Source organism: Psittacula echo (assembly GCF_963264785.1).
Source record: "Psittacula echo genome assembly, chromosome: 15".
NCBI lineage: Eukaryota > Metazoa > Chordata > Aves > Psittaciformes > Psittacidae > Psittacula > Psittacula echo.
In genome coordinates, this window is record NC_137751.1 from 1,571,759 (window position 1) to 1,594,909 (window position 23,151).

The 23,151-nt window shown below is 40.7% G+C and overlaps 2 protein-coding genes across 2 annotated transcripts in view; both read left to right on the forward strand.

The window, feature by feature from the left end:
* Nucleotides 1–130: 130 nt before the first annotated feature.
* On the forward strand, nt 131–18,565 carry INTS2 (integrator complex subunit 2; the record flags this gene model as incomplete). Its single annotated transcript, XM_080630073.1, has 24 exons — nt 131–423; nt 904–1,042; nt 1,667–1,769; nt 2,006–2,119; nt 2,788–2,918; nt 2,998–3,171; nt 3,702–3,928; nt 4,795–4,920; nt 5,327–5,398; nt 5,494–5,608; nt 6,280–6,348; nt 6,809–6,943; nt 7,431–7,607; nt 8,300–8,408; nt 9,344–9,448; nt 9,885–10,049; nt 10,236–10,437; nt 10,984–11,109; nt 12,668–12,857; nt 13,780–14,022; nt 15,047–15,154; nt 16,183–16,288; nt 16,413–16,589; nt 17,028–18,565. 24 exons carry the CDS (start codon nt 131–133, stop codon nt 17,195–17,197), a joined length of 3,576 nt encoding a protein of 1,191 aa, XP_080486199.1. The 3' UTR covers nt 17,198–18,565.
* A 1,996-nt stretch (nt 18,566–20,561) lies between these two features.
* BRIP1 (BRCA1 interacting DNA helicase 1) overlaps nt 20,562–23,151 on the forward strand; it is a gene marked incomplete at its 3' end in the record, with an annotated part of 57,538 nt that continues 54,948 nt past the window's right edge. Inside the window, exons 1-4 of the mRNA XM_080630252.1 lie at nt 20,562–20,658; nt 21,504–21,615; nt 22,083–22,274; nt 22,569–22,696. Coding sequence (XP_080486378.1) covers nt 20,566–20,658; nt 21,504–21,615; nt 22,083–22,274; nt 22,569–22,696 — 525 coding nt within the window. The 5' untranslated portion in view covers nt 20,562–20,565. The remainder of the gene's footprint in view (nt 20,659–21,503; nt 21,616–22,082; nt 22,275–22,568; nt 22,697–23,151) is intronic.

A 23,151-nucleotide genomic window follows, 5' to 3' on the forward strand; every position in this document is an offset into this window, starting at 1 on the left:
TCACCGCGGGACGCGGCCGCTCCGCCACGGCCTCACTTCCTGCGCCCTGCCCGCAGTGACGCGCTCAGCGTGCGCCGGAAGTCGCGGTGGCGGCGGCGGGGCGCGGGCTGCCGTGAGGGGGAGCCCCGCCATGGCGGAGTGCTCGGGGTTGCAGTTCGTCAGCCCCTACGCGTTCGAGGCGATGCAGAAGGTGGACGTGGTGCGCCTGGCCGCGCTGAGCGACCCCGAGCTGCGGCTGTTGCTGCCCTGCCTCGTCCGCATGGCCCTCTGCGCCCCCGCCGACCAGAGCCAGAGTTGGGCGCAGGACAAGAAGCTCATCCTGCGGCTCCTCTCGGGCGTGGAGGCGGTCAACTCCATCGTGGCATTGCTGTCCGTGGACTTCCACGCCCTGGAGCAGGACGCCAGCAAAGAGCAGCAGCTCCGGTAGCGTGGCGGCGTCTGGGGCGAAAGCCGCTTTATTCGTTGCTGCTGTTGAAGCGCGGAGTGACCTGGCCCTCCGTGTCCCTCAGGAGTCTCTTGGGAGCGCCCCGGGTTCGGGTGTCACGGTCTGCCCAGGGGCGTTGTGGAGACATCCCCTGCTCCGGCAGGGGAATTGGACTGGGGGATCTTCCAACCCTCATGGTTCTGTTGGGGATCTTTCTCCCCCTCGAAATGCTTGGGGAGGTGCCCAGGCTGGGGGGCAGGAAGGAGTGGGGGCCATGGTCTCACTCGACTCTGGTTAGAGTGGAGGTGCTTGAAACTTTGTTGGCTATGGAATTCCATTCCATGATGTGCTGCAGTTAATGCAGTCTTTTCTGGGCATTGGCGAGATAGCAGAAATCCCTGCAGAATTGCATCTTCCTTTAGCTGCAGGTGTTCCGTGTGTGCAGAAGCGCTTAATGGCTGGTTTTAATTGTCTGTTAGGCACAAGCTGGGAGGAGGTAGTGGCGAAAGCATCTTGGTGTCACAGCTTCAGCATGGGCTGACGCTGGAATTTGAACACAGCGATTCACCTCGTCGGCTTCGCCTTGTGCTTAGTGAATTACTGGCAATTATGAATAAGGTAAATTTCTCTATTTCTGGGCATTTACAAGTGTTACGGCAGGGAAATGCACTCTGGATGGGTTGGTGTGCTCTCTGGTTCTGTCTCTGGCGCTGCTGCTGCTGTGTGTGGGTACTCCAGTTCTCATCTGCTTCAACAAAACTTTAAGTCTCAGTCTGACTGAACTGGGACCTGGGTATAAACCCCTCATGTGTCCCTCCGCTTCCTATAGGAAGTCTTCCTTGGAACAAATGAGGGTGATGTTTGCTAATCTGACGGAGACTTTGAATTATGCTGTACTCCAATACAGTATGGTTTTGTGAAGCATCAGTGCAGAAATCATATTTGAAAACAAAATTATGACTTTTCTGCATCCAGTTCTTTACTCCTATTGCAGTAGGATATTAGACACCATATTTCTCTTACTTGTCCTTCCTGGTTCCCCCTTCCCCCCCCCCCCCAGCACTTTATTTTCCTTGTGTAAATATTTCTCATTCTAAACGCTTTTTGTGCCTGTTCTGTGTTGATAGCTGTGCGTTTTGGCAGGTTTCATGTATTCAGTCTGCTGAGTTTAAAGCCCTAGAAGACTGATTAGACGGATCGCCTCATGAAACCTGTTTGGTGATGGTGAATAATGTCTTGTAGGTGTCGGAATCCAATGGCGAGTTTTTCCTCAAATCCTCCGAGCTCTTTGAGAGCCCTGTTTACCTGGAAGAGGCAGCAGATGTTCTCTGCATTTTGCAAGCAGGTGGGGTATTCTGTATTTGTAGTGTTTTCTAACCTATTGCAAATGCAATAAAATAACTTGGAGCCACTGTGACTGATTTAAGGTTAATCTAGGCCGTCAAGCTCTTTGAGAGAGGAATAGATCATCGGTTGTTTTTCCATTCATTGGCTTGAGTGTGTTATTTTGCATATTAAATGCAAGGTTTTACTTGTTTCACAGTGAAACACTGTGACTTTCAAACCTCTCTTTTCATCCAGAGCTGCCATCGCTGTTGCCGATAGTTGATGTGGCCGAAGCTCTGTTGCACGTTAAAAATGGAGCCTGGTTCCTCTGCCTTCTGGTGGCCAACGTTCCTGATAGCTTCAATGAGGGTGAGTTACAGTTTCTTCTTGTCCAGATAACTTTTTCTAAAGGTTTGAAATGGTTTCTAGCAGTACAGCTGATTCTGGGCTAACCCATGTTTCATGCATGTTTGAGCTGAAGAGCGTTTGGCTTACAAAATACATATGAATGCATTTATACCTAGAGATCCTGATGGGCTCCCATTCTCATGTTGATTCCCCTTTCTTGTAGACTCATCGTGTGGATGTTGCAGCTATTCATGTGTAGGTCACCTTTATAAAGGCTGACTCAAGTGGTGAATGACCAGGACTATAACCCTGGTCTGGCCTTGTCCATAGTTCTTGTCCTTGATGAGGTGAAAAATTTGTATTGCTGGTGCCTGCTTAGCATCCCTTATCTCACAATAAGATTTCAGTCTCCAGGGCTGCCAGATTCACAAGTTGCATCAGATAGAGTATGAGTAGTAATTGGATGACGCATACATCTGTAATGACCCTGTAATTTCTCTGAGGAGAAAGACTATCTCCTTGTTTTGCTTATTTAGTGTAGATCATGTGTTCTTGCCCAGACGGAGTTTGTGTGGCCCAACTACTAAATGATAGTGAGCTGAACAGAATGGTTTGGCTTGTGTGTTTTTGTTATCGTGGTTTTCTTTTGGAAAGGCTGGGTTTTCTTACACCTCCCGTTGGATATTTAGTCTGCAGAGGTTTGATTAAGAATGGAGAACGGCAGGATGAGGAAAGTGTTGGAGGCCGACGTAGGACAGAAGCACTCCGCCACCTGTGTAAAATGAACCCTTCCCAAGCTCTGAGGGTCCGGGGCATGGTGGTAAGTCTGTCATTAGTCTGTCATCATTATTGGAGCTTTAAGAACAACAAAGATTATTGAACCTGAGCATTTTATGTAGGTGGAAGAGTGTCATCTACCAGGTCTTGGTGTGGCTTTGACCTTGGATCACACCAAAAATGAATCTTCAGATGATGGAGTGAGTGACCTGGTGTGTTTTGTGAGTGGTTTGCTACTTGGAACAAATGCAAAGGTTCGAACCTGGTTTGGAACTTTCATCCGAAATGGCCAGCAGGTAGGAAGACCTTTGAATATTCTGCTGCTCTTAGCACTTGTGGTAACTTCTCTGGATGTGAGCACCTCTATTTGTCCAAATGCAAATAAATCCAGTCTTGGAGCTGCTTGTACAAGGCAACCTCTTCTTATGGACCATTGAGTCTATAAATAGTGTCCCTGAAGACAACAGCTTTCAATTGTTCCTCTGAGAGATTTTCAGGCATGGAAATCAGGGGATTGTAAGCTTCTAATGTTTACCTGATTAATATATTCATTCTCAGTGTTCACAATAGGAAGTTGTGTCTTGACTTCCTTAGTCAGCTGAGTTAGTTAAAGACTGTGTTTTGGCGCAATAAGCTGTTGTAATATGATCATGTGTTGCTGTTGCCCTGGTACTGAAAATTCTATCTAAAAAGAATTCTTCGTCTCCTTCCCTCCCCACTTCTGTTTTTTTCTCTTGACTTCATCATTACGGAAGCTTCTATTTAATACATTGTTCAATGGGATGAATTTTACATTGTTGCTCTCATCTTTTAACCTCTTACACAGAGAAAAAGAGATAATATCAGTTCTGTGCTTTGGCAAATGAGGAGGCAGCTGCTCCTGGAGCTCATGGGAATCCTTCCCACGGTTCGCAGCACACACATTGTTGAAGAAGCAGATGTTGATATGGAGCCAAATGTGTCTGTGTATTCAGGACTGAAGGAAGAGCATGTCGTGAAAGCCAGTGCATTGTTACGTCTCTATTGCGCTTTGATGGGAATTGCTGGGCTGAAGTAATGAATGTTCTAATGCTCTGTGTTCTTTATTCACTGTCTGTCCATTTAAACAGAGGTTGAGAGCTTTGTGCACTTCTAACATGAGCTGTCTCTTACTGCCATTGTGTCTTTGGAACAGTCTTGGCAGGACTCGCCAGTTTGGTTCTAGGGGAGGCCCTTCTCATGTTGAGAGCTGGAGCTGCCAGCTGATGGAAGCTTCTTTATAGTGCAGAGAGCAAATATTATTTGTAATAATAAGTAATGCCACGGTTCTTGGAAAGAGAGGTGGTTTTCACTTTCCACTGTTATTCCCAGTAGAAAAGTTTTTTTCATTCTGATGGTAAAGATCCATTTATCAACTTTGCTGATTTTTTTTTTGTTTTAATCTAAAATAATTTGGTAAACGTGGTGCTCTCTTCAGTGCTGCAAAATCAGTTCTACAGACTTGTTAAACGAAGTCTAAGTCCAAGTAGTTGGAGCAGTGCGTAGAAGGGAAAGTAGTGAAAAGCACTAGCAACAAACAGTGTATGAATTCTGAATTTCTATTCCTTTGCCTTTACTTTCTAGAGGGTGCTAATGTATCATCTTTACACACTGTTAGTTTTAATTTAAGTACTGAGACAAGGAGGATTTCTCCAAGTCCGTATTTAATACTAATAGGCAAAATTATATCCTGGGGAAGTTTTCTCATTGTTGTTCTCTCTTAACAGAGATTTTGATGTCTTTAAAGAGAATTACAAGCTAATCTTGATACTTAGTTACTGATAGCAACTTGATAAACAGATTAAATAACAGACAAGGTAATCTTTAACCACTGTGATGAGATGGGAAATCTCACTTTTAAATTAGCAGCATGGTTTTTGTTCTTTCTCTGTCCTATTCAGACCAACTGATGAAGAAGCTGAGCAGCTACTGCAGCTAATGACCAGCCGGCCTCCCGCAACTCCAGCTGGTGTTCGCTTTGTATCTCTTTCCTTTTGTATGCTTCTGGCCTTCTCCACTCTTGTGAGGTATTTCTCAATAGAGGAGGAGCTTTGTGAAGACGTTAATGTTCTAGCACCGTTAAGTCAGTGACCTCCCCAGAGCTGCACAGTTTTTCTCTCCTAATTCCTTATACAAACCTCTGTATGTTGGTTGAAGGGGCTTGGCTCATACTATGGTGATTAAATTGATGGTCCACTCTGCTCTCCCTCTTGTTTATAGCAAATCTTTTGAGAGGGGGGCATTGGTATTAGCTTCATTTGGAGTGGGTTTTGCTAAATATCAGTGTTTATCAGCTGTTTGAGGCCAAAATGAAGGCGTCAGAATGTCTCCTGGCTTAAGATTCCTCCAGTACTGGCTTTTCTGCTAGTAATTGTTAGCAAAACTAGCAGTGTTTCGTGGGAAAAGGATCTTATAAGGATTTTCTTTGTGCAGCACCCCAGAACAAGAGCAGCTCATGGTTATGTGGCTCAGTTGGATGATAAAGGAAGAAGCTTACTTCGAAAGGTGAGAGCAGGCAGCTCTTGGTTTTAGTCATTCCAGTAATCTTACATTTATTTATGTCCTATTGGAAATCAACTCCTTCTCTTTGTTACCATTAGCATTTCAGGTGTATCTGCTTCTTTTGGAGAGATGCTTCTCTTGGTAGCCATGTATTTTCATAGTAACCAGCTTAGTGCTATCATTGATTTGGTCTGCTCTACCTTGGGAATGAAGGTAAGTCCTAAACTGTTTCTATCAGATATGTTTCTCTGTTCTTTGGCTTTTTGCTGTGTATTTATACTCTTACGTCTACTTCAGTTTTTATATAAAGAACTTTGGTTTTGCTATTAAAGCAAATGTAAAGCAAAAAAAAGGTACCTAAATGAATTAGTTCCTCTAGAAAAACATTAAACTATGCATTCCTCTTAATACAGAGCAATGTTACGATAAAACCTAATATGTACATTCTAAAAGTGCTGACCTGTGGAGGTCATTATTTGCAAGAAGTGATGTTATTTTAGAAGACTAATCGAAGTAATTTCCAAACTGAGCTGCAAATATTTTATCCTAAATAGTTTAGAGAAATACAGAGATGGGTAATAATTAGTTTCTGAAAATTACCAAGGGAGACTTGCCTTCACATTGCTGTGGTGAAACAGTGTCTCATCAGATGTGACAGTTAGGTAGGTAGTTTTTTGGATAAGGAAGATAGGCCATGATGAACTTGTGACGTTTGAAAATGTTTGTGTTTTACCTGTGAAGTGTAGATGTGAATGTTCTCTGGGTATCCCACTGAAAACAAGTTTAGAAAGTTGAAAAGCGAGCAGTTTGTAAAAGGAATATGCAGTACTTGTGTACAAGAAAGCCAGAACTTGAAATGATAAGTACTTTGTTCTTTGTTTCAGATTGTTATTAAGCCCAGCTCACTCAGCAGAATGAAGACAATCTTCACACAAGAGATTTTCACTGAACAGGTATTTTAAACTTGGTTCTTCTTCTGCTCCCTACCCCCCCTCCCCTTATTTTTTTCCTTTTGCTCTTTTCTTTCCTCTGTAATCACTTCAGTTTGACCTACAAGAATCCAAGCCCTAATGGTACTGAAGAGCCTTGGCTCTTTCTTCTTCTACTCTGATCTGAATATGCTTTTTGAACGCTTGGCTTTTTAAACAACAGCCGAGCAAAGGAGCCCTTTTTGTTCACTGTGACATTATGTTTTGCAGTAGCAGGAGATTGTTCACAAGTGTTGTACGTGTGCTACTGTTGTGCACATACTGTATTAAACCACATAAAAATGTTCTCCAGCTTCCAAACAGCCAAAAATAAGTAAATGCCAGAAAGACCATAGCTGTGTGTTTGTCACCTTGTGCTTATGTACTGTGAGAAGTTGAACATTTGTAGTATTTTTTTTTGGTGTTAATTACAACTTTTCTTTAGGTTGTTACAGCCCATGCAGTTCGTGTACCTGTTACAGGCAATCTCAGTGCCAACATTACTGGGTTTTTACCTATTCACTGCATTTACCAGCTGTTAAAAAGCCGATCATTCACCAAGCACAAAGTATCCATTAAGGTATGACTTTCATTTTATTTCTGCTCATAATATTGACTAGGTTTTGCAGCGTATGTTTTTTTGGGTTGAATTTTAGGAACACAATTCTTGATGACTCTTATAGCCTATTGCCATGTAATTGAAGGAGCTATGTATTGTCAGGGTACCCAGTTTTAGCTCTGTAATCCAGAGGCCACAACTTAGTGAAATTAAAAATAGTAAGAGAGTTATCTTTCTCCCCCTGTCTGCACTTAATAAAATCACAGTATTTTATCACAGAATATTTCCAGCCAGGACAAGTTTTATTAGTGGGTCTGTGCAGAGCAGGGTCCATGATACCCAGGATACAGTTTATGACCAGGCCCAATTCAGAACTGGTGTTCTGCTTTCCAAAGTCCAAGCCTCATTCAGTTACATTTTTTCTAACCAGTTAAAAGGGATGTACTTGCAGCTAAACCAAATTGCTCTCAGCTTTGAAACTGAACAGATAATGGCATGTTTTTTCTAGGACTGGATCTATCGGCAGCTCTGTGAAACCACCACTCCACTCCATCCTCAGTTGCTTCCTCTCATTGATGTCTACATTAACTCCATTCTTACTCCTGCATCTAAATCCAACCCAGAGGCCACAAATCAGCCTGTCACAGAGCAGGAGATACTGAATGTTTTTCAAGGACTGTCTGGGGTAAATGGTTTGTTTGCTTCTTTCATGTACTTTAATGTGAAGTGTGATGCAGTGTTTTATATATATGCTTGATGCTGATTTATCAGGTTGCCTCACTTTTTTGTCTTTAATGCCCACATAGTAAACTGCCTCCTGCTATGGGAGTGATCATGTGTTTTGAAGTGAACCTTGTTAGTGGTAGTCACATTTTTAGGAGGATTGCTATTTGTCCCTGTCTTGCCTTTTTTCTTGCAAACTCAACAACTCAAGTCTTAAAAACGCAAAGAAAAGCACTTCGTGGATTGAAAAGTGGAGGTGTTTATGTAGGATTTGTATGATTTTTGTCTGGATTTGATCTTGTCAGATAAAGATGCTGTTTAACTGAAGCACTGCAGCTAGTTTTGAAAGAAGCATTTTCATGATAGAAGTATGAGAATGGTCACTTGGACAAACGTAGAATGAGTGGCAAGCATTGACTTGCATCAGAATCCTGAGATTACTCCTTATTAGCGCCCCAGGACGTCAAAACCACAGTTTATTTTTTAAACTCATTAAAAAAGTTCTGTGCAACTTCAGTCCTGGACCTTGTATGGTTTGGTGTTTTTACACAAGGCTCGCTGCCTGATCTTTCTCATATTTGCAAGGAAATCCCACTTTCTGTTCTCAAGTGTCAGGAATGCAGTATGACCTTTCTCTTTTGGTTTTATGTACAGGGAGAAAATACTCGTCTTACTCAGCGATACAGCATCACAACACAATTGCTTGTCCTCTACTATGTCCTGTCATACGAAGAAGCACTTCTGGCAAGCACAAAGATCCTAGGTACATGAGTGCGGCAGTGGAAAACAGATGAACTGAAACTTAGATGCAGAGAGAAGAATTCTTACAATAACTAGAATTCATGTTCCTGTCAGATTCACACAGCACAAAAAGCTTAGATTCTTGTAATAAATATAGCTTTGCTGTACAAATTCAGGAGAGAAGAGTTTCTGCAAAAACTCTGTAGTTGAGTAATTTGTTTTCCAGGTTAAAAAGGGTCTGAGCTAACCAGAAAGTTACCGGACTTCTTAATTCCTTCACATGGTTGTCTATTCATGTGTCGTCAAACTTGCACACACATTTCTTTGTGTTGGCGATTTTATAGTTGACAGTGCTGAATGATCTCTTTAAATCAGTTCTTAAAGAATGTGGTATAGCTTATTGATGGAGCTTAATTTCATTGCAAACATAGTGTTTCTGTCTGGTGGGTGTTTTTACCTGCCCTCTTTAGGGTGCCGAGCTTGCAGCATTCATCAGTGCTATTTGAGAAAGGGTAAAGTACTATAAAATAAATGACAGTTCTTCCTGCATTTCTAACTTCCAGCTCACTAGAGGGTGTTACGTGTGCCAACAGTTTGAATTCCAGGTACCAGCCGATAACCATTTGTTTTTGAGAATAAAACCCCTTGAATAAAGAAAGTGTACATTTGAGCTATGATCTCAAAATCAGCTGCACTTGGTCAAAGATAGTATGGAGACCCTGCGAACAAATCTAGATGCCATGAAATCTGTAAATGGAAATCTTCACGGAAATGGTTTCCTGAATAGCTTAATGTAATACTTTCACAGGAATGAGATGTGTCATTTGAGATTTTCTCTGTTTTACCCAGATAATACAGAAACAAGTGCTTTATATTTTCTTTATTGATTTGATTGGGGAAATAATTTTTTCCCAACTGTAACTGTTACATATGGTTTCTTGTCCTGTTCCATTGTAGCTGCCATGCAGAGAAAACCCAAGTCTTACTCTTCAGCATTAATGGATCAGATTCCAATCAAGTACCTCATCCGGCAAGCACAAGGATTGCAGCAGGAACTGGGAGGTATATCTGTGTGTGAAAGTATGTGAAGAAGGAAGGCTGAGCATGCTTCCAGCCCAGTGGCCGTTGTCTGTTCCATAGTGTGCCTTCCTTTCTCTTTCTTTTAAAATCTGTTAGTAGTATCTATGAGATTACAGATAGTTTGAGGAAGGCAGTTCTTTTTAGAGTAGGCCTTGCCGATCTGGAGTAGGTTTTAGAGTAGGAATTGCCTGAGAATCGTAGAAATTATTCCAGTCTGAGTTGAAGAGTTACTGTAGGGTCCTCCCACCTTTCCAAAAGGCAACTTTTCCTTTCTGTTGCAGTTAGAATATCAGGCTATAAGCACACAAGCACTTTGAGCTTCTTGGCAGTGATTCAGTTAAGGTCTGTTGTTGAAATGATGGGGTGAAAGATGTAGGTGCTCAAATCTAAGGTGTGTACTCTCTTAATACCCCTAAAGGCTTGCATTCTGCACTGTTACGCCTTCTTGCAACTAACTATCCACACCTCTGCATTGTGGACGACTGGATCTGTGAGGAGCAGATCACAGGCACTGATGCCTTACTGAGGAGGATGCTTCTTACAAACATTGCGAAGAATCACTCTCCCAGACAGCTCCAGGAAGGTAAACTACTTCATCTGAAGTACACAGTGTTCTTTTTACATTGGTTGGAATACAGTTGATTTGGAAGTGTGTAGCTCTTTCATTTGATCATACTGCATCTGTGTCCTGTGAAAGTGTTCTGCTGCCAAGTGAGAAAAAATGTCAGAAGTCCACTTTTACCGAGATCCCATTGTCTTCATTTCACAGCGTTTTCCATGCTGCCTGGAAATCATACCCAGCTGATGCAGATCCTGGAACATTTAACACTTCTCTCAGCTGCTGAATTGATTCCGTATGCAGAAGTATTGACATCAAATATGAATTGCTTGCTGAATGCTGGAGTCCCTCGGGGGATTCTTCAGACTGTCAATAAACTTTGGATGGTTCTTAACACTGTGATGCCAAGAAGGTAGGCTCAAAATACTGGTTAATGTGTTGGTGCAGTTAAGTGGAATGGCACTTTCTGTTTCAGAAATCATGACACAGTGCCTTTGTCTGGAAAACTGGAGGTTGTGACTGAATAGACTGTGTTGGTTTTGAATTCCTTTTTGCTCCTTGAAATTTTTAACCTCTGCATTTAAAAGGAAGGTGGTTCTTGTTCTCGCGGGAAAGGAAGCCACCAGTTTGCTTAAAATATACGAGTATGGTTTTATAGTGTACATTGTTTATGGTGAATTACTGATGAAACATGAACTCACTCTGGTAAGAACATGCCTCTTCTGAGGAAGTGAGTGATCTATTGGAGGGAAAACAGTTTGGTTACTGCAATTGCAGTGAACACAAGTTAACTATATCTTGGCTAAATTCAAGGGCTGCAGATGAAGTGTGGGGTTTTTGCCTCTTGATAGGCCTAGAAAAATACAGCAAACAAGTGAGTGAGTGTCCAGATACTTATGTGATCCCTTTTCTCGTATGGATTATCTATTAAAAAACCATAAAAATAATCTCATTTTAGGTTGTGGGTGATGACTGTTAATGCTCTGCAGCCTTCAGTAAAAATAGTCCGACAGCAGAAATACACTCAGAATGATCTGATGATTGATCCCTTGATTGTACTGAGGTGTGATCAGAGAGTTCATAGGTAAGCACTTCCCTCCTTGAGCTTTTTATGTTCTGTGCTACTTACATTGATACATTGTGCATGCTAAACATAGAAGTGTCTTATAGAAAAGTTCTGAAAGCTTTCAGTACCATAAAACACAGTTTCAGACTAATCAACTGAGCTTGTAAGTTCCATCTTTTTTCTGTTAAGCTTGTTGATGTGAGGACTGAGTGAGCTGGGCATGCTATTTCAGCAGGTCACACTCTCCAGCTGCATGTCTGGTTGGACAACCTTGCACCCAGTTCTGTTTTGGAAACTTTGGGATTTGTACATCGGTCATCCATTTTAGATTTGTGTGTGTGTGAATTTGTTCTAAATAGACATTGCAGCACACTTAAAATGGCTGCTGCCACATGGTGGTAGTGGCTGCTGAGGTTGTAGCTGTAGCATCCTTTCACTTCACACTGTCTTTTGTCATCCTTCGTGGGCCTGTAGGTATTCCATCATTTTGGGTAACAGTTTCTGCCAGTGGATGCTTGATGGATATGACAAAGGTAGATTTGCTTAATTTCTCAAGAAAGTCTTTCAGTAGTACTTAGAAATTAGTTCCTCTAGATGTCAGTGGTGACAGAGGAGGATGTGTAATGCTGCTTTATGGCTCTGATGCAGAAGAATAAGCTGAGAATTGAAGTAGTGAAAATTATCATAATTGGTAGCAATGGACCAGCTTTTAAGAAGAATATGAAGTAATGCAAACAGTAAGTCAGAATTTGTAAATTATAACTTTGCTTTCATAGTAATGAAGCAAATTGAATCTGTTGTTCTGAAATAATATGGTTAACAATTGTATATACTTCAGCCCCTGGCTTTACTCCTTGTGTATTCTTTTTTATGTTTTCTGTCAGCTGTGGTTTATTTTTCCCCTTTTTGTTACCCTTTTGTTCATAATAAATGCCTAATAGTCAGCTTGATTTGTTCTTCATGTTCTTGTTTGTATGCATCTGTCCCCCCTTGCCCTTTAGGAATGGAGCCATAAATCCGATTTTCTTTTGAGTTGCTACAACTCTGCTAGACTCAGGTTTCTGTTGATGACATCTTTAATCCTCAGCCCGTAGGTGAAATATTTAAATGTATGTTCCTTCAGCCCTGGATGCAAATGAAAAATCCTACGCTTCTAAAACTGTTAGGGAGATATATAATGCAGTGTGACTTGAAAGCTGTCGTCTTGGTATTGTGAAGCAGTTCAGAGCTTGCCTGTATTATTTTTCTCTGTCATTCAGATAATTATTTTTCCTTACTTCACATGCAGCTGACCCTTTTTGGGTTTCCTTTGTTTGTCAGAAATTAGTCTCTTCAGCAGTTGCTTGGTTTTGTAGTGTGCACATACATTGTCTGCACATGAGAGAAGTAGGACTGGATGGCAGGCCAGCAGAAGGGATAGTGACCTTTAGTATTTTGCTAGGGAAAACAGCTTTAGTATGAACCAGACTACAACCAAATGAGCCTTTTGTAAGTGCTTTTAGCCTGTTTATATTATTACTGTCTTACTGTTTTGCCTACTGAAATGCCTTTGTTTTATCACGTGTTCCTGTATCAGGAGCCCTCCTCTGATGGATATAACTTTACACATGTTGAATGGATATCTTCTTGCTTCAAAAGCTTACCTCAATTCTCATCTAAAAGAAACAGCAGAACAGGACATTAGGCCATCCCAAAACAATGCAATGGGTCCAGAGGCCCCAGAAGTTACAAGGGAAGAATTAAAAAATGCATTGCTTGCTGCTCAGGTAAGGGGAAAGAAATGGATATTAAAGGATGTGAGGGAAGGCAATGATAAAACAGAAAGACAGAAACAGGAAATTAAAAAAGGAGACCTTTTTACTTCTTTTTTTACTAACATCTGTTACCGTGAAAAAGAAAACTGTGTTCAGATTGTTAAATATTTTAGGTCTTTCTTTCCTAGTCTGAAGCATTGTGTTGGTTAAATACTGTTGTGTTCTGTTAGAACAGTTCTGCTTACTAGCCTTTTTGTCTTGTTGCTTGTGTACGGAGGTTTGTTCTGTACTTACATTTGGAGCAGTAAAACATGAATAAATGTGACAGACCTGTGCATGACCATTTGAACTATGTTATCTGAGAGAAGCAGCCAGTGAGGCTGAACAATGGTTAACTTAGGTTGACATTATGGAAATTCCTGACTAATCCTGTTGCACAGACAGTCTCTTCTTACCTCTGTCTGGAACAATGTCACATATATAGTCCCTGTTAGAAGATGATCTTTTGACTTAATAGGAAGTTTCTTATTTAAATGAGTAGTGTAGTCTCCCCTGAATACTGTGAATTACATGGCCATGTGCTTATTTTGTGTGATCTGGATGCCTTAAGGGACCATTGGATATTTATTTTGAAACAGTACAAGATTCCGTTGAACTTACTCTTTTGATCTGTTATTATGATTATCTCTTGGATTGAAGCTTTTTCCTTTTGAGTCTTGATTCAGAAAAAGCGTTGGGATTTTTTTGATGTTCTGTAGGATTTGTGACTCTTGAACTGACTTGTTTTTATTCTATGTAAAACAAATATCTGTAGGTGTAAATTCTAGCCACCTGACAGTCTTCTGTTTCTTAAATAGTCATTAGTTTGCATTTGATTTCTTTGATTTCATTGGGTTTTGTTTTATGCATGTTATGTTGCTTATTTTTTTCACAGGACAGTGCTGCTGTGCAGATTCTTCTAGAGATCTGCCTACCTACAGAAGAAGAGAAATCCCAGAGCAGTAACACCCACAGTTTGCTGAAGAGTGTTCATGGTACCACAGGCTCTAAGAGTCCTGAACCAGAAGAAGAAGACAGCTTGCTGTGTAATCTTCGAGAGGTCCAGTGTCTGATCTGCTGTCTGCTGCACCAGATGTATATAGCTGATCCCAACATAGTTAAACTAGTTCATTTCCAGGTCAGCTTTGTGCTATTTTAGTGGTTTTCATGTTTCCTCTGGTTAAGAAACAGCCAGATGAAGGTGTCAAAGGATGTTGAATGCTGTTCCTCAAAAATTAAACCAATGCACTTTACTGCTTCCCATCCTGTCAAGTATGTAGTACCTGCATTTCCTCCATATTTCAGTGCTTGGACTCTGTGTTGCGGCTGAGAAGGGAGCACCTAAGCTATGCCTGTTCCTCATCATTAAACACAAGCTTTGTTTGTGCCTCTGCCCTTTTTTGTACCAAGATAGTTTGTCCATTCTAGGCCAAGGAAAACCGGCCTCATCATCTTCTGGTTACTGGCTCCACATCTTTTGTGGGTTACTTATTTTTTCTAGGTATGTTTTTACATTAGTGTGCCCGTTATTCGAAACTGTAATTTGGCTTCAAATGTAAACATTATCCATCTTATCTTCCCTTTTTGTTAGGGCACAGTTCATCTCTTCAGAGGGAAAGCTGCCAAAAGCAGCTGTATGCCTTCAGAAAAAGAAGTGGGGAAAGGCTAGCTATTTTTAAAATATGAATGTGTTTTTGGTGTGTGTTTAATTGCTCATTGCCAGATGGCAACAAATTTAACACATTAACTCTTCTTTAAAAGGAGTTAATTTGCCTTGACCCGGAACTGATTAAGTGCTAAAACAGTCATAATGGTCCAGTCATGAAATAAGCAAATTGGGGCCTATGGTGAAGTTTGGAGCATGGGGGAAAGACACAGGAGAGTGTCACTGCAGTCTGATTTCATTGTAGGAGTAGGAGACGGTTTCTAGGCAAGTAATACATTGAATATTGAGGATAAAGAACTGATTCAGACCCTGCGTTTCTCACCCAGCCTGCCTCTTGGTGCCTTGAGATACTGGCCTATTGCTTGTAATTCTGAACAAAAGAGATTTTACAAGTGTATTAGTGTTGAAAGAAGCATTAACACAGATAAAATTTTAAATTCTAATTGAAGCAGAATTTTTAAACCCTGTTGACACATCTGTTTTCTTCATCACGCAGGGTTATCCATGTGAACTTCTGGCACTGACAGTGGCAGGGATTCCGTCAATGCACATCTGTCTGGATTTCATACCAGAGCTCATTGCTCAGCCTGAACTTGAAAAACAGGTACTGTACAGTCATGTAGTTTGAGAATCACTGTGAGCAGTTAACCCTGATGAAGTATTGGTGAAGGGCAGAAAATGAAAGGATCATTAAAAAAAAGGCCTGTTCTAACTTGCCTGTGATATCAAGCTAATGTCTGTAGCACTTTTACCTTAAATTAAAGGCCTAGTCTTTAAATCCCCTTCAAATCAGAGATTGTGATGAAAGGTCTATTCAATAGTGACTTTCATTCTTTATATTGAGTATAAATTGGTTGGCAAAAAAATTTCCTATTAGTTTTTGTCTGATATTTGTAGCTACAGGAACTTAGATGAAGGTTGGAATTCTAAAAATCTTTTTCTGCAATGATACTCTGTAGAGCAATGAAGCAGCTGTAAGATCAAGTCTTTTTCCAGATAATATTGCTGCTGCTTCTTGAAGCAAGCCTGGAACAAGACTGTAAGGCAGAATGTTCTAAATAAATACAAATTTCTCCTTTGCCAGTTGTCTTACCACTTCTTTCCCTGGTCTAACTGCAAAAACAAAGCCTACTAGGATGAGATGTGTGGCTTTCCTCAAAGTGATGTGTTTGAATCTGAAGAGTGGTGCTTTCTTCTTGCTACAGGCTCAGCAAAGGGGGAGTCAGGAGTTTGATTTTGAAATGTTTCAGCCATTTTTTTTTTTTAGGTCTTCTCATGGTGAACAACATCAAATAGTAATTTATTATTACTCTGTAAAAGGTTATATTGCCAATTGTGTGTTGCTTTGTTGCTTGTCGTTAATGTCAGAACAAATTGTGTCTTTAGGGTAGATTCTGAACCCCTAGTGCTAGTACTTTGATTAATGTTAAATGTGAGGTGGGGGGGGTTGCTCATGTCAGCAGAAGAAGTTCAGAATACCTATTATTAAGGCTGCTCTGCCTTTAACTTCCTCATTGGTAAAATAGAGAGTATTTAATAACTTGTAAGTTACATGAAGAGCTTCTGATAGAAGGTACAAAGCAATCTGTAACATTATTGCTTATTCTCTTTTGCCTTCCACCTTCTTGACAGATATTTGCCATCCAGTTACTTTCATTTTTGTGTATCCAGTATGCACTACCCAAATCTCTCAGCGTGGCTCGTTTAGCCATCAATGTGATGGGAACCCTACTCACAGGTAAGCACTCTGGCAACTAACAAAGACATTGTTGTATTAATTACGATTGTAAAAGTAACAACATTCCTTGGCTGGATTTTTATAATGATTCCTTTGTACTTAACCATTTTCTTTTCCTTGACAGTTTTAACCCAGTCGAAGCGCTACGCTTTCTTTATGCCGACCCTACCTTGTTTGGTGTCATTCTGTCAAGCCTTTCCTCCGTTATATGAGGATATTATGTCTCTGCTGATACAAATAGGGCAAGTTTGTGCCTCTGATGTTGCTACACAGACAAGAGATGTAGACCCAATTATTACACGTAAGTAAAATACTTTGTAGTTCAAAAGTATTGTCATAGTCTCTGGGAGAAAAAAAAAGTTTGAGTGCAGTTGGAATGTAGTATGAAATTTACTGCTGGTGTCTTGTAAATATAGGAAGAGTAGGGATAGGCGGATTTAATGGGTTGGAGGGCAGAGTTTAGAGGCTAAAGGGTGCTAGAAATACCCCATTAATTCAACTTTGTACTGCCTTTCTTCTGGTTTATTTCCCTGCTTGTATCATTTCAAGATGTATAAAAAAAGGAATGTTGTAGTGTCTGTAGAAATAATTTGTTGAGTTCCACCTGGTCCATGACCTAGCAATGGCTAAAATTTGCAATTTCATAGCATACATGTGTTATGGGTATAATGGAACAGTTTTAATTTTTGATTTATTCATTTATTTATATGTACTTTGCTGTTTCTGCTTAATGTTCTAGGTCTCCAGCAACTGAAAGAGAAGCCAAATGAAGTGTCAGGACTTTGTAAAGATCCATCTAACAAAAGTTGTTCAGGGGACGTTGCAAGCATGGACCCTGACGTTCGGTTATGCCAGTGTGTTGAAAATACTATCATTGAAATAATTAACATGAGCGTAAGTGGAATTTAGGAAGAACTCAAGTCAAATTGTGCTGTAGCTAATCCCATGGTTTATGGTGCCTAAATTTGGAGAAAGATGTGGAAGTAGATTGAGGAACTGGAGCGCAAGAAGTCCACGTTTTTCATTCATTCAATTCAGTTATGGCTGAACAGAAAATTCTTTGAAGAGGATTATGGTGCTTCCAGTGAAAAACTTTTGATGCTGATGGGGTTGATAAATAGTTTCCAGTGAAACTGAGCGTGGTTTTCAGGCTTGCTTGGTTTCTGAAGTGAAACAGCAACACCCAGAAGGGTTTTATAAGACTCTTAAAAGCTAATACTGAATTTGTTGAGCAAACAGCAAAACGATGGGTAAGAAAAATTTGAGATGGAAGCACTTTGCTTATGTTAAATCAAATACTGATCCAGAGCCTTGCAGAGCAAGATGGAATACTCCAAGGAAGACTTGAAAAAGTGGTGTAACTACCTTGTACCGTCACATTGAGTACTAAGAAAATGCTTTCAATTTTTTTTAATTTGTGTTTCAAACCGTTGGTCGAAGTTTCAGTTCATGAGATCAGGAGCTTCAGCTGAAGATCAGCCTGCATTAAAAGTTTGAAACTGGTCTAAAAGTCCCTTTAAAGAAAGGAGTACAAAATAAGCTGTCTGAATGTGATTTCTGGAGAATGAGTATTTTTCATGCAGTTCAGATTGTTCAGTATTTTTTAATGTCATTTAGTTTAAAAGGGATGAGAAAGACTTAAGAAATAAGTGCCAAGATATTTTTAAGTTGTCATCAGGGTAAGATATTAAAAAAGGATGTCAGTGTTGAGGGTGACTGTGACAGAAGCTGCATTTCCCTGTGATGAGGGGCATGGCAGGTTATAGCCATACTGAAATGCTGACATGCAGCTGAATTCGTTGTGCTTCATGTATGAAGTTGGTTGTCCTTTCACATCCACAAAAGCTGAAGGATTTGGCCTCAACAGATGGGTTTTGTGCATTGCAGAATGAGGTGTGTGGTGCTGTAGTTGGGAGTTTCCTGATGGTGTGTGACACAGCATGTGCTTTTGTGGCAGAGAAAGGAAATGAGGGTTTGGCTGTTGTGCCAGAATGCAGTACTTCAACACACTTGAATTGCTAAACTTGTCATTCCAGCACTTACTCTTTTCTTAAGTGACAGCAGCCAGGGTCCTTAAATATGGGAAATACTGTTTTCAATTTAAACCAATTTATATTCCAGAAATGATTGCCTGATTCTTTAGTGTGGCCTTGACAAAGCCTTTCAGAGCTTGTCTTCGGCCCATGTTGGATGGTGACATAGGAAGGCTCATGCCAGATTGGGGTTGCATTCCAGGATGCCAGCCTGCTGTAACCACCTGCTAGCACCATCTGGCTACCAGGGATATCCTTGTCATCTTGATGTAAAGGATGTAAATAACCTAAATGTATGTTTTGGGGTTTTGTTTCTTTCTCTTAAGCGTGACTTTTATATGCTGTAGTGGTATTTAAATAAAAAAAAAACAAAATATGGCTTAATTCCCAAGGGACTTACCTGTATCTAAACTGTATCGGTTTCCCTGACAGCAGGAACCTGCAGAGGCCTCTCCCCGCGGGTGTCCGTGCGGGGCAATGTTGAAAAGCCGCTGACCTTACTAAAGCGATTATTTGTGATAACGAAGGGTTGTTTTGCGATACAGCTGCCCACGGTGAACGCGTGGTTGCCCAGCAACGACTACAACCTGAAGCCAATAAAGCCTTCCGTGATTGGTTCTCATAGCGCACAGGCGGAAGGCGGGAGCGGCTCATTCTGCGATTTGCTGACTGGCGGCGCAGGGCTCTTTCCTGTCAGCTGATTGGCGCCTGGGCGGAGGCGGGAAGGACGGACGGGGAAGGGATCACTGCCGCCTGAGGTGAGCGCTGTGCAGCGGGACGCGGCGCGGCTGTGAGGAGACCGGACTCCCGTGAGAAAGGGGGAATCGGCTCTCTGGGGAGCCTTTACCTCTTAAACAAGATGAAGGAAACGCTCAATTGCTTCTGTGTAGGCTGGGGCGCCACAGGCACGGGAGGATGACAGCAGCTCCTCAGCGCTCCCTCCCCTCAGCCGCGGAGAGGCAGAAAAATCCTCCCCAGAGCTGGATCTAGAGTATGGTCAAGGCGGTGTCGGGGCTTCCCTGGGGAGTGAGCCCTGTGCGCCCAAAGGCGCAGGTCGTGACAGGAGGTCCCTCCGCGTTCTGAGGTCTCGGACCGCCTCCGCTTCCTGCCCGCTTCTATGTTGAATCGTTCCCAGCGCCCCGACGGGGGCTTGCTTTTTCCTCTGGCAAAGCTCAATTCGAAGTAGTGCTCCTTTAAGCGTACACACCTCCTCGCCCCCCAGTATGGTAGGGGAAAAAGCCTTTTGCTGGGCGCAGTTACGTTTTTTGGAAGGAGGGGTAGGGTATAAACTCATGTTAGCAGCCTCTTCTTGCTAGGATTTCTTTTGCCTGCTGAGATGATGAGGCTGACTCGTGCCATACGCTGGTATTTGCTGCGTATGTTTACTCATGAAAAGTGAGATGAGGGCACAGGTTAGTGAGATAATTTATCGCAAGGAATCTGCCATTTTAAAATCTGTCTTTTATATTGTAGATGCTGAAAACCTGTAAGAAAAAAAATCTGTGTTGTTTTAAAAAAAGTATTCATTTTTTTAAAGCCATCTGTGCCTCTTCAGTATTTTTAATTCAGCAATTACAAGGTTTTAGGATAATAGGGAAACTGGCTTTATTCTGTTATCCAGAGAGAAATGCTGGATAGTGCTCAGAGAATAGTGACACCTCGTTTTCCCCTGAATAATGATTGTATTATTTGTGGAAGAAAACTGTTAGTTTTTAAACATCTCATTTTTGAAGTCCAGTGTGCAGCTTTAATTTCTCAGCGTTATAAAATGAGCAGATCAAGCTACTGTTGTCAGGTGTATCTTTGTAGTTGCAATGTGTTGGAGTTCAAGCTAATGGGCCTGCTTAATTGAAAGGTTAGCTACTTGCAGTTATTAAATATCTCAAAATACTTTTCCCCCAAGGATTTGGCTTCTTATCCCAACGGTATTCGATCTGAGAGAATCTGAAAGGATGTGCACAGTGCTTTTATTTAAATTGCTAGTGTTACTTATCAGATGGTGGCAAGTTGCTCTTGTGCGTAACAAGGAGTGTGTCTGAACTGACAGTGTGTAGTATGAGTCCCTATATGCCAGTTCTGATAATATCCTGAACTGCTCAGCCCCCTTACCAGGTTAGCAGTTTCTGCTTGGTTTTTTTTGTGCCATATGTTATTTCAGGCTTTGCCTGGTTGTTAGTGTTGATTTGTTAATACTATTTTTTATTGCAGTTATAAATCTGAAGTAAACTGGAGGAAAAAGTGGCAATGTCCTCTGATGTGTCAGAATATACTATTGGGGGAGTGAAGATCTTGTTCCCTTGCAAGGCTTACCCTTCACAACTTGCTATGATGAATGCTGTAAGTAGAAGTTATATTAACATTGGCTAAACTAATAGCTTATGTTTTCCAATATCTACCAGCATTTAGAAAACAAACACATGAAATTCAGAGCCTCCAGTATCTTGAGAATTGAATTTGTAATGTAACTTACTGTTCTTTGTGCTGTACAATGATATCTGGCCCGTGATTAGGGGAAGTTGAAGTACTTTCTGGATTTGTGAATATTTGTGCTAAGAAGTTACGAGTTACATATGACTGTTTAATTAAATATACTGTAATAGGTATTTTATATAAGTTTGCAAATTCCTTCTATATAAGGAGCAAATGATTTAGTAAAACATCTCTCTTAAGCAGATCGTAATATTTCACTAAGATTTTGCTTTTTGGCATTTTAAAAAATGAATTATTACACCTTACATTTAAATATTTTAAAATAATTTTAACCATTTTTAAAGTGTGGGACAACGGGTTTGGTTTTTCCCTGTGGGACAACTGGTTTGGTTGCCTGACAGCTGTTTTCAATGGTCTGGTTCTATAAGGCTAAAGGAAGGGAGCCAGTCCCATCAGGTATTCCCATTAGCAGGTAAGTATTTCAGTGTCCCCTGTAAGTGAACCTCCAAGCATGGCTAACGAAGCGTGTTCCTCTCGAGAGAAATACATCTAAGGCTTCCTGACCTGTTGTTATTATTAAGGGTGATGAGGGGTGGTGATGTGTTTCTGATTTTCATTTACTGGTGTTTTTTTTTTACAAGACAGCAGGTGTCCTGATCTATTTTTAGAAGTAATTTCTAGCTTGGCTAAAGACCTCCACTTTGTTTGGTTTTCTATTAATTCTGGTTTTGTTCTTGTTACTCTCCTTAAAGATTATTAAGGGTTTAAATAGCAGGCAACACTGTTTGTTGGAGAGCCCTACAGGAAGTGGGAAAAGCTTGGCATTACTTTGTTCTGCATTATCATGGCAGCAGTCTCAGTATGGTAAGTTATCTTGGTATCTCTTTGCCCAATTTTTATTGCCAAAATATAATAAATTTGTTGGTTTTCAGCCTTTAAACATTCCTGGTTTCAGGAATCTAAGCAGGTCTTTGTCCACCATTATACATATTGCCCTATTATCAACATAAACCGGAAATGGCCAGTGTGGACTTCAATATGGTATCATAAGGGAATTATGTGGCTGTTGGAACTTTGAAAGAATATAATTATGTATTGTAGTTATGCAGATTGAATTGTAAGAGAGGGATGTTTTTCATTTTTGCAAGTTGTTACAGTTCTTTGCACTGCAGTTTGTCAAAAGGGTGATGAATGCTTATTCAGACTTTGTAGACACAAAGTTTAAAACTGGTACCTAAAGAAAAGCTGTCATCTTAACTGTTTTGAAAGTATTTTTCTCATGTATAGTCTTGAATAGTGTTCAATGGCAGACAAATGACTGTGTCCTTCAGAGAAACCACTGCTTACATCGTCATGTGAAAAGGAAGACAGCAAGCCAGAGACCTCACCCGTGTGTTGCTGCACATGTCACTCCCACTGTAAGAGCAATGAGGCGGCAACGAGTGTGAATCATGGTGCTTCTTCTATTACTAATTGTGAAACCAGAAGTTCTGTAAAACCTGGAAGCCCACGAACAAACACAGGTAACTTCATACCCAGGCTGCTAAAAATCTGTCCTGGAAGTCAAATACTGAGCCAATGATGTCAGTTTTTTTTGCTTTCAAGTCAGGGACTTTTTTTACTATCATAATAGCAGATTACTACATGATTCTGCCCTGTGTGGAAATCTATGTGGAATGATGGTTAATGTCTCTAGGAATGTCTAATGCTATCTCCTGTATCATGTGTATTTATAGTAAATTCCATTTTAAAAATATTGCCCTTATTTAATGCATTCCTAGTATTGAACATACCTTTTATTTTATTTTTCATTACAGAATGTAAGGAAAATGAAACACTAGCTTCAAAATTGTCTGCCAAAAAAAGGTTATCGCTACGTGACAATGAGAATGATGATTTTCAAGTAGACAGAAAAAGGATTCGTCCTTTAGAAACTGAGCAGCAGGTGAGCAAAGTTTATTTGCAATAAAATAATCCAGGCATAGCTTAACAAAGCTGTCAAATAACAATCAACATTTCAGAGAAGGGCTTAGAGAATAGTTGAGTCACAGTCATAGTTTCGACTGACAGCTTTTTATAATTTGTATTGTCACTTGTTACAAAGGAGTCCATTGTTGCTCAAAATTATTCATAATACCATGTCCTAAATTATGTTTTGCATATTTAAATGCTTAATATCCCCAAAACTTATTTATATGCAGTTGATCCACACTATTGAGTCAAAGCGTGAGGTTCTAGAATTGAAAGTGCCCTTGCAAATACATATTAGAAAATCAAATAATGCTGTGAATGTATTCAAGTTCTGGTTTATTTTATCCTGTCAAATGCAGCTATCTCTGGCCTACTATGTAGAGTGCAACATTTCTGTCATGTTTTCACCTGTCTCAGTCACATGACTTA